General features: G+C 33.7%; 1 protein-coding gene across 1 annotated transcript; it reads left to right on the forward strand.

Annotated features, from left to right (window-relative positions):
- The first annotated feature begins 801 nt into the window (after window positions 1–801).
- On the forward strand, window positions 802–1,389 carry LOC137398286 (uncharacterized). Its single transcript, XM_068084394.1, has 2 exons — window positions 802–831; window positions 1,021–1,389. The coding sequence occupies exons 1-2, from the start codon at window positions 802–804 to the stop codon at window positions 1,387–1,389; spliced, it is 399 nt and encodes a 132-aa protein (XP_067940495.1).
- The last annotated feature ends 10,189 nt before the right edge of the window (window positions 1,390–11,578 follow it).

The following is an 11,578-nucleotide window of genomic DNA, read 5'->3' on the forward strand; positions in this document are numbered from 1 at the left end:
CACCCTTGCAATCATTGTGCTTCCGTGTATGATGAAAAATGTCTCTCTCACACTAAAACAAATAATGAAGCGGTAGGAATGGAAAAAATAAATATTGCGTTTTACCGAAGAACCACAGTAAAATTCAACTAATTTAGTAAGTTTAAAAAACTCATTACTTACCACCAATTGTTGGCTCATCAAATGCCTCCAAATCTATGAATATTCGTGAAAACCTCCGAACGCAGCAAAATATTTATAGCTTAGAACGATCGACCCATACGTGTAGTTGTAAGCTAAATAGATCACGAAACACGCAATGTGCGCATGCGTAGAGTTAACTCTATTGCTAGACGTAATAGAGTTAACTCTTCATAGAGAGTGACAGTTTTCAGCCGCGAATAAATTAATCCGCCAATATGCATGAAATGACAATTTTTGCGAAATATAACTCCGCAAATAAATTCATCCGGTAGGGTAGTTGAATTTGGGTCATGAAACTCCTCTACTAGTAATTCTAGTTGGTAAGACAACTCCTACATATTTGAAGTTTCATGTATTGTTAAACGTTGTGTCACTTTTTAAAACTCTCAGTTAAACAACGAGTCATAAAATAAAAACTACATTTTAAATTTTAATTTAATTTTATAAAGAAACATTTTTTATAATAAGAACCATGTCCGTCTCTCCAAAGCTATAGTTAGATGTTGGATAAAAGATTACATTAATATGGCACTTGAACTCGCAACCTTCAGTTTGGTTGACATCACATTATTTCTTCCAGCATGCACGACAGTCTGTGCAGTGTGTACCAGTTCGACGATGGTGATTGGCTATCATGGACTGCTTAATGTATGTTTCCTTTTATGATAGTTACTGCGGACAAGCATTTGGTTGTTTCGCCATGGAATGAAAATACTATGTTGCATACAATTCATCTATGTAAACCCAGATGTCTTTAATGCTACAAATGAGCTCTTTTCTATAGCCATATACATCGGCCTTAAAAAGAATTCCAAAGCCCTCCAACAAACACTTTAGTTTCATCCATCCTTAACTCTGCCCAAATACTCATCATGGACTCAGCCCAAATACTCATACTTGACTCCGCCCAACTATTCATCATTGGCTCTCCCCAACTACTTATCATTGGCTCCACCCAACTACTCATCATTGGCTCCACCCAACTACTCACCATTGACTCTCCCCAACTACTTATCATTGGCTCCACCCAACTACTCATCATTGGCTCCACCCAACTACTCATCATTGGCTCCACCCAACTACTCACCATTGACTCTACCCAACTACTCATCATTGACTCTACCCAACTACTTACCATTGACTCCACCCAACTACTCATCATTGGCTCCACCCAACTACTCATCATTGGCTCCACCAAACTACTAATCTTTGGCTATTATATATTGTAATAGGTCATCGGGCACTTGCCTTGTTCTTGTTTACGGCTTCTCCTTTTGAGCCAACTAACTTTTCCCTGCGCTTCACTCCTTTCTGTTTTTGTATCTCCTTTTTCATAATCAGTGTTAGACTCTATTGAAATAAATGTAGAAATTTGAAACACGAAAGCGACCACAATTTATATATCAGAGATGACCAAACTACTGAAATAAAGGACAAGAAAATTTCTAATCACAAATTTCTACCTTGGCAAACTGACTACTTGGCAAATGACAAAAAATGACTCTGTATTCTGTATTTCTAAAACAATTGTCATTTTACAAAACGCTGTGTTATATGACAGTACGTAATTAGTATATAGAAGTATTAGAAAAGAGAGAGAAACTAGAAAAAGTTATTTTAGGCAAGAAAGGTTAATAAAAACATGTCAAGTGAAGCGAATAAAAGAGCCACATGTTTAATTTCAGTTTAGATATCTTTCGGACTATCTGTACAGAATTAAAAAAAAAATTCATGATTATGTAAAGCATTAGTTTTTTATTCTGACCACTTGTTTGATGTAAAACTGGCTTGGTCAAAATTACCAAAAATAATATAATTGGAAAACAAAGAAACCAAAATGAAAAAATAATTAAAAATTACAGGTAATAATTAAAATTATCACAACTAAAGAAATAGAAAGTAAAAAAGCTACAGTTGAGAATTGTTAAACAAAACTCAAAAGTGAAACCATAATATAATTATGGAAAGCTTTTGTTGAAAATTAAAATTTAAAACTGAAGAATAAAAAGTAATGCGAAATAACAAAAGTAGCTAGCCGAATGACTAAAATTTAAAACTGAAAAGAATATTAAAATATTAGACTTAAGACTACAAAATTAAAGACTCAACCCTGAAGGCCAAAATTATAATTTTTATGTTCTAAGTTTGATGTTTTAGTATCTACTATGTTGTTAGTTTACCGTCTTTTGAGAGAACTTGGCTTCTATCCAACTTTTTTCCAGTTTCAAGCTAGTCTTTTTCAGTTTTGTTACTCATTTCTTGGTATCGTTCAGCTCTGAAGAAGTTAAATGTTTGTTAACCCCTTTGTAGGTGTAAAGAGATTTAATTCGCTTATATTTGACACTTTATTAGATGCAGATAGTCATTCATGTTGCCAGCGTCAAAAACTTTTCTAACGGCTTTATTTATACTTCAAAATAACAGACCGAGTCAGGTCACTTGTCGCTCAAACTATGACAACAATGAAAGAATTTATGAATATGCATGTAATCTATTCATTATTAGTATTATATTGTGAAGAGTTTTCTAGTGATCAATTTTTATTGCGATTCCATCAAACAAACCATCTCTGAGTTGTCATCTAAACATGCGCATGGAGGGGGAAACTCCAAAACAGTGAAAGGAAAAGATATTGATGATCATTTCAACATTAAGTTGCCAAAATTAATTTTTTGGGAGAGAGAGTTTGGAATTTTAAAAATAAATTTTTCCAAATCTGTAATTTAGTCTCGGGTATAGACTAGCATGTAAATATCTCTTTCAAGGGTACTTTTAATAACCTATAGAGTGAGAAATATTGTGGTAAGTGGGTCATAGTCTGAGCAGTGACACCTGCATTAGCTAAAATTAAAACTTTACCAACATGTGTGATTGTTATTGTTAGACTATTAGCAAACTCTAAAGTATGTAATGACTTTTCTGCATGTTGTCTTACATTTATAAAATGTCTAGCAGAAGCAAATGAAAAAATCTTAGCTTTTACCATGAAAATTAATGTTTAAATGAATATGAATCCATATTCTCAGATAAACCAAAGCTGAAACTTTTACCTTTGATAAGACTCCACCACCGCTTTATCTCTCAAAGCTGGTATATAGTGTATTACAACATTTCGGAGTTGTCTTCTAAATGACTATTCATAGACTACGCCTGCTGTTGACCAATAGCATCACCTATGCAACGCAAATATGTTGAAAAACATTGCAGCTGACAGAATTTTCTGATATTACGCTGTGCATCTTTAACAGCCTGTGCACCACTCTGATGGTGATTGGCTGTCACAAATTGTTTGATTTATATCTCCCTCCAAGATAGTTACTGTGGGACTAGTATTTCATCTTTTCAGAGGCAGCATTGCATAATACGCCCCAGACTATTCCATGATGTAAACCTGGATGGGGTTGTGATAGTGTGAACATGGTTAACACAGATGATCACCAATGTAGGGGAGATTACTACTGATATACTGTGATACAATGTGTACGAGGCTTTAGCTAAGTAGAACTTGACACCGCTAGCTATTTCTCCAGGCTTCTTAACAGTGACGTCCATTTATTGCTGAGTTATAACATACATAGCTGTATCTTTGTGCTCATGAGCAAGGAGAACTTTTTTAATAGAAAATGACCTATTATCCGAGGGAATTGGTATTTTTTATTATTGGAGATTGTTTTTGATACTCGAGGTGATCTGGCTGTTTGGAGGTTAAATTTCAAAATTAAAATTGGCCAAGTTTCATTGCAATTAAAATACTCACAAGTAAAATACCTGCAAGATGACGTCAGTAGTTGTTTATCATTTCGATAGTTGATATCGGCTATTGCGGTAAAGGTAAAGCGTTACGAGTCTTTATTCTGCTGGTCTCTTTGCAACTATAGATGGCATATTCACACTTTGATCTGAGAATTTTAACCGCAATCAAGTTGTATTGTTTTTGTTCTTGAAATATTTTGGCAATCAGATCACCTCAAACATCAACTGAAATGATAGAAAAATATGAATGTTTTCCGATAAAATAAGAAAAATATTTTAAAGTTAATCTTTAAGCTTTGAATATTGCTGCAGACTCCATTATGTCTACCTACAGCGCTGCGTAATCTTGATTACTACATAAATGTTGTGATGACTTTGGCAGCCTTGTGTTAATCCGCTGACAATCCTAGAGTTGTAAATGAGTCATTCCTCATGAAAACACAAACAAAGTAATGACAAGTTGATTTGAACTTATATTACCTACATGCTTTAAGTTTAATTAAAATGCCTGGAGGAAATTAGGAGGAAGGTCAAATAGGTGTCAACCCTACAGATGACTATATAATGGTCGCTGATGTTTGTATAAGGCAGTATACAGATGCTTCAGCATCTATTTAATGTTTTATACGCTGTCCATGCCTTTGGATATACAGCAGTCGATTATTTTGCTGTTAATCGGGCCTGAAGCTCAGCTCAAAAAATGGAATTTGGTGTGATGCAATTGTTTGCAATAGTGTAATTGTTTGCAAAAAATGAAATTAATTTTTCAAAGCACTTTTTTACAGCTCGTACCCATTTTCCACTTTTTTAGTTTCATCAGACAATTGGAGGGTCAAGGGCATTTAAGAGGCATGATGAAGAGTGTCACAAAGATTTTGCACTTACAGGTATGCATGTCGCAAAAGGTAGCAAGAAAACAGTGAACTGTGACAAGTGCTATCCCAATGATGCTCGCTGAGGGATCTCATTAGGCCAGAGTATAAGTGAGGTTTATGCGTTTAATTTATTGTCTGTAAATTTCAAGTTCTTAATTAGGATTTTTTCAAGGAAGTACTGAGCTTGCAAAAGCTGAGAGAGTGAGAGAGAGAAAAGAGAGAGAGAGTGAGAGAGTGAGAGAGAGAAAGAGTGATAGGGAGAGAGAGAGAGTGAGACAGTGAGAGAGGTGAGAGAGTGAGAGAGAGAGAGAGAGAGAGAGAGAGAGAGAGTTGGAGGGAGGAAGAGTGAGAGATAGAGAGAGAGTGAGAGAGAGAGAGTGTGAGAGAGAGTGTGAGTAAGAGAGTGAGTGAGAGAGAGTGAGTAAGAGAGTGAGTGAGAGAGTGTGAGTAAGAGAGTGAGTGAGAGTGAGAGAGAGAGAGAGTGAGAGAGAGAGAGTGAGAGAAAGAGAGTGAGAAAGAGAGTTAGAGAGAGCGAGAGAGAGAGTGTGTGTGTGAGAGATTGTGAGAGAGAGAGTGAGAGAGAGAGAGTGAGAGAGAGAGAGTGAGAGAGTGAGTGAGAGAGAGAGAAAGAGAGAGAGAGAGAGAGAGAGAGAGAGAGAGAGAGAGAGAGAGAGAGAGAAAGAGAGAGAGAGAGAGAGAGAGAGAGAGAGAGAGAGAGAGAGTGAGAGAGAGAGAGTGAGAAAGAGAGTGAGAGAGAGAGTGAAAGAGGGAGTGATAGAGAGTGAGAGAGAGAGAGTGAGAGAGAGTGTGTGTGAGAGAGAGAGTGAGTGAGAGAGTGAGTGAGATAGTGAGAGAGCGAGAGACTGTAGCTTTCAAACTTCATTCCGTGAAAAAAATGAATGTGCGGGTCAAATAAATTAAAAAACATAAAACAACTATAAGAGGGTAAAGATGTTAATGTGAAATAATTAGCAAGTAAAAGTAATAGCTAAACTAAGTCAGTTTTGCTATGATTACATTACAAGATGATTAGGTAATGATACAATTGATACTAAATGAGAAAACAAAATTAAAATCTTGAATACGTTTAATTAATAATCACAATTCTTGCATAGAAGTGTGAGTGTCTGTGTATGTGTATAAAAAGGCTACTGTTCCACCAGAAGCCATCCATCAAAATTTTGATTACGACGATACAGTTACCTCTCAATACTGGTACAAACGTAACAATGAGATATCGTACTGTCATTGTCTGACCAAACGGAGAGAATGTGGAGGCTCTTTTCATGGAGATAATATAACTTTCCACGTGAAAAAGATTAGCCTTGACCTTGGTATACCTGCCAAACCATGAACCTTGCCAAAAATATTTCTCAACATGGGCATCGTATTGCATGGACTCATTGCTAAACTAATTAGCGTTTGCATATAGTTTTACAGAATATGATAACGTCATTGATCAAGATGTCTTATTTACATGCAATAGTCGTGAGTTCCCACCCATCAGAATTGTAGTTTCAAGACTTTAATAGCTATTGCTTGACACGCATACACATGTATACACGTACATGAGACCAAATTTGAGAAATATATATAGATTATTATAATACTTATAATATTATATAGATTAATATAATACTAATTAATATTATAAGAATATAATAATATATAAGCTGTTGTAATAAAACTTTATCTCATTGCCAAACAACCACAAACTTTATGTTGCTTTTGTGCCATTTATGTTAAAAGGATGGCTTCAGAATGCTGAAATTTGCTAAGAGACACCATACAAACATATTACTAGCTAAATTAAAATGTTTTGATGTGTTTTTATATATCTGATGTGTATAGCTGTAGTTGTAGAATAGGTAAAACAGTTATGATCCTGCTGTCAATTGCTAGTGTTGACTACTTTAAGTATAGCCTATTTTGTAATACTAGTGACACTGATGTGTCAGAGAACATTCAGATTGGTTGTATATATACATATACATATACATATGCATATACATATACATATACATATACATATATATATATATATATATATATATATATATATATATATATATATATATATATATATATATATATATATATATATATATATATATATATATATATATATATATATATATATATATATATATATATATATATATATATATATATATATATATATATATATATATATATATATATATATATATATATATATATATATATATATAGTATATATATATATAGTTTATATATATATAGTATATATATATAGTTTATATATATATAGTTTATATATATATAGTATATATATATAGTTTATATATATATATATAAACTATAAATTCCTAAGAATTATGGGCTAGTATTACTAAAATTAGAGTGCTCAACAAATATAATTGGAGCAGCTATATACTAATAAATTATTTAAAAGCAATACTTATCTTTTTTTCTCAGCTACTGTCAGTTTCATGACTTGCTCATTCATCAGGCTGTGTTGGAATAAACAAGATGGTGACTAATCGCTTCTTGGCTATTTTCCCCTCCCTTAATTCTTATTGTTTAATTTCCTCTTATTCTGATTGGCTGTTGGTTAGTAGCTACAAAATGAGAGAGAAGATAACTTCTGGAATGACGACAGGTTGAGACTAATTCAGATTTTTTATTAAGTGTTGCTAAGTCAGGTCTATTAATGATGTAGTATTTTTCTGTCAAACATAGGTTGCACCTTTTGCTGGAGTTGTTGTAGGATTTTGTTTGTTTTAGTACAGTCCAGTCTAGTTTGTAGTTAATGTCTTGGTCTTTCAGTTTCCAAATGTGTTTGCTTAGTTCAGTTGCGTTTCGCTTGGTGCTGTTTTTGATACTAGTTTTGTGGTTACTATATCGTGTTTTAAAGTCAGTTTCACAAAGTCCTATGTATGATTCAGTAGTGTTGTTGTCTAGTCGTGTCACTTTGGCTTGGTATATCACACTTTTTTGCAGGCAGTTTTCATTAAGTGGGCATTCACTTTTGACTCGGCAGTTACAATTTTTGTCATTTACTGGAGTTTCATTGCTTTTACCAAGGATTTTTTTGTTGTGTGCATCAATTTTACTCTTCATGTTGGGCATTGTGGAATAGCTGATTTTTACTGTGTTCTTGTTGAAAATTTTGCCTAGTGGGTTCTTTTTGTCAAAGCATTTGTTTAAAATTTTCAAGAATATTTTGCCAATGTTAGTCTGTACATTGCTGTTATATGGTGGGTTGTACCATATTACTTTTTGTTGCCTGTTACGTTTTTTAGTTGTGGTTTCTGGTTTGTATTTTGGCCTGTATTTGTAGTTACTGTCATTTAGTGCTTGTTGGTATGGTGTTTTTGATTGCTCAAATAAATGCTTGTTAGCAGAGAGTCGAGAGAGTCTTTTGTTGACGTTTTCTGGTAAGTTTTTAATGATGTTAGGGGGGTGGTTACTTTGGGCAAGTCATGAAACTGACAGTAGCTGAGAGAAAAAAAGATTAGTATTGCTTTTAAATAATTTATTAGTATAAGTATATATATATATACTTATACATATATATACCTTATATATACCTTATGTATATATATATATATATATATATATATATATATATATATAGTCAAATTGTAGTGAATAGGAGGCCACTTTGGAAAATATATCCACGATATAGGGCTTTTGGATAATAGGAGGCTTCTGATAGGAGGCTTCGCTAAAAACATGCTAAAACAACTCTACTCGTCATGCTGATCGCATACATATCTATTTTGCATTTTGCAAAAATTTTGCCGGAGAATGCAACATTTTGGAAAATTTTGCAGGTTGGGAGGCTCTGTAGTTTGAATCGGAGGGCCTCCCATTAGCGCACAAATTGAATTTTTTTATATAAAATTTGGAGTTGTCTTCTCTTTTGCACAAGCAATTATCTTCTCTTTAATTTCATGGACTCCTATTAGGTTTTTGATGTCTAGCATTAGATAGTCTTAGTGTCAAGGTCTACATTACTTCTTTTTATATGAATTTAGCTAAGTTCCATATGATATTTAATTTTAAGGATTTTAGTTGCAATGAACCTTGATTGTAAGATAAAATGTTTTAATAATAGGTTGCAAAAGCCAACTAATTCGGTTTTCAGGACTTTGGTCAACTAATACTAAAAAAAGACTTATTTGCAAATATTTTTGTGCTTTGTTCAAATGTTTGTCATATTGTTTATCCACATGAAACTTTTGTTTCACCCTTTATAGCTTGTTCGTGTTAAGCAACGCAACAACTAGCATTTTGTTAGTTTTAAACAAGTAGCAATAATGATTGGATTGGTATCGAGATCATCATAGTTTTCACATAGAAACAAATACACTTTGTGATCATATATTAAAGCATCGCATATATTCAAGCATGCTGCAAATATGCCGGTTACATTCACAGAGCTAAAATGTTCAAAACATAAATTTCAAACATGAACTGTGACCACTTTCGTTACTAAAACATGTTCATCAAATCCAATCATTGTTACTAGCAGACAAAACTGGAAAAGATAGCATGTGGTGGCCTTTGAATTATAAAAAAATTTACGATAGGAGCATTCGATGAAACCAAGGAGTAACTTTGAACACACTGTGAAGATTACATAGATATTGATCTCGCATTTATCAACATTGGTCAACACTTTCATTTCAAAATATCATTCTTAGTCAAAAGAAAAACATGAATTCATAAGCGGCCCCTTTAGGGAGTGGAGTTTAGAGATGTTATAAGCTTAATATAGGCGTGTCAAACAAATAGTTTAATTGAGTGCAACGATGACAAAGACAATATTATTACAAACAATGAGTTTGTATGAACCTAAAGGTCTTTTGTGAAAATGGGGCCAACCATCAAAAGCAGCCCAAACAGTTGTTGCAATACCAAAATATTGAAAATTGAAAGATTTACAAAGCATAGCATCAAACCTTCTGTCAACAAAAGTGGATTATCTGATTTTTTCTGTCAAATAAAGTTTTAGAGCTTCAAAACACTGCTGCTACAATAATTGTCCTGCGATTTGTGTGAGCAGTCCCTTGCATGTTGAGTATAGCGCAATATGTTATGGTTAGTGTAACCAATGGCTAGGCACAATTTTTTACAATAATATTCTAGCAAGACATCTCTAAAGTAATTGGCAAGGGAACTTTGCTGATTGCAGACACGCCCAGTTGCAGAAAGAACTTCAAGCTTGGATGTCTTTCCTGTCACTGGAGGCCTTTTTGGAAATTGAACAACAACCTGTCGTTTGAAGGTCAGGCATTCTAGACCACTATGCTTCAACGGGTAGAGTTGCTGCTCTTCCTGCAAAGAAACCATTTAGTAACCCGCTTGTATAGTTGAAAATTAGGAGAATTTTGAACACTACCCATTTTACAGACTTTCCCAAAATATCAAGGAGGTTTTCTAACATTAATTACTAAAAAGTGTGTTCCATCACGTTGTTTCAAAATACTTAGGAAATTGACCCGAACTTTAAAATGAAGCTCTTGCAGCGGGTTACTTTGGCAGCACTACTACATGTAGGTGTGGCACAGAGGATGTCTTCCTACTGAAACTGCATAATTACATTTCTCCTAAAGATATTGCAATTCTCAGTATGCTGATGCTCCGCCTAACAATAAAACTTTAATCAATAAGCCTTTCTTTGAAAAAGTTTGTTTAATGTTGTGGTTAACACAAATCATTTCGCTCAGTAAAATTAAAAACAATGATTATCATCAGTGATTTATTTCAAGCTAATGCTTGTTTGTCCAAATCTTAGTTAAGAATGGTATCATTGAAATATAATATGTAATAAATAGTTGGATTAAGAAAAGCTCTATTTTACAAACCAACAATTACAGCGGTACTGTTACTTTCCCTTCTAAGCAAAATGCACAAAAATCAACAACATTGTACACATTCAGCCTGTACTATTATGAGAACAGTATATGTCCATCTAAAGCCACAGTTGGAAATCAGAAAAAAAATTGTGTCACATAGGATTTAAACTTGCAAGATTCAACGCGTTAGACTGACACAATAACAATTGTGCTAATTGACCTTCTTGCAATAGTTTGCAATAATTGAATGTTTAATTATTGCAACTGACAATATTTTACCGTACTCTAGACTGCCATGGTATTTTTGGTACAAACCAAGTTTAGTCCACTCTTGAGCTGATTAAATTATTAACTGTCTAACAGTCAATGTTTTTTCATGCACAGATTGACTATTTAATTGTATAAAAATCCCTTATTATTCAGTTGGCCTTTAACACTCTAAGGTTGGTGTGTTTATATATGCCTATTGCTGCCATCCATGTACCAATTAAGCATCGGCTTACTGTCAGTCATTTTACTGAAAGATCGTGATTTTACTTCATGGTATGTTCGCGGGTTTTTTAAACTTCAAACTCTAAAACATTTTTGTAACATTTTATTTTGCAAATGTGTTACCAGAGCTATGCACCAAATCGACATGTTTATGCTTTGTGCATTACTAAACCTATGTAAAGCTGCGATCGCAATGAAACTAAAATGATCATCTCCAATGTTACTTACACTTACAAAACTATTATTTCCGTCAGAACTTAGCAGATTACCGTCAGAGTTAGTGCCGCGTCTTTCATTATCTTTCTAATTACTAAGCCAGATTTTGAATTGGCTGCAATTTCATCAACATACGTAATTCTTTGTTTTTTAAGTCGCGAGGTACTTGCGAAGGCCATAATAACGCTAAATAGTTCAAATGTTGAAAAAAAG

Source organism: Watersipora subatra, chromosome 6 (assembly GCF_963576615.1).
Source record: "Watersipora subatra chromosome 6, tzWatSuba1.1, whole genome shotgun sequence".
In the NCBI taxonomy this organism is placed as follows: domain Eukaryota; kingdom Metazoa; phylum Bryozoa; class Gymnolaemata; order Cheilostomatida; family Watersiporidae; genus Watersipora; species Watersipora subatra.

Excerpts from the sequence above, each read along its gene's own strand:
- LOC137398286 (XM_068084394.1), top strand. The coding sequence starts at position 802 with ATGGTGATTGGCTATCATGGACTGCTTAAT. Across the intron at positions 832-1,020 it reads GCTATCATGGACTGCTTAAT|TTTCATCCATCCTTAACTCT; the intron begins GTATGTTTCCTT and ends CAAACACTTTAG.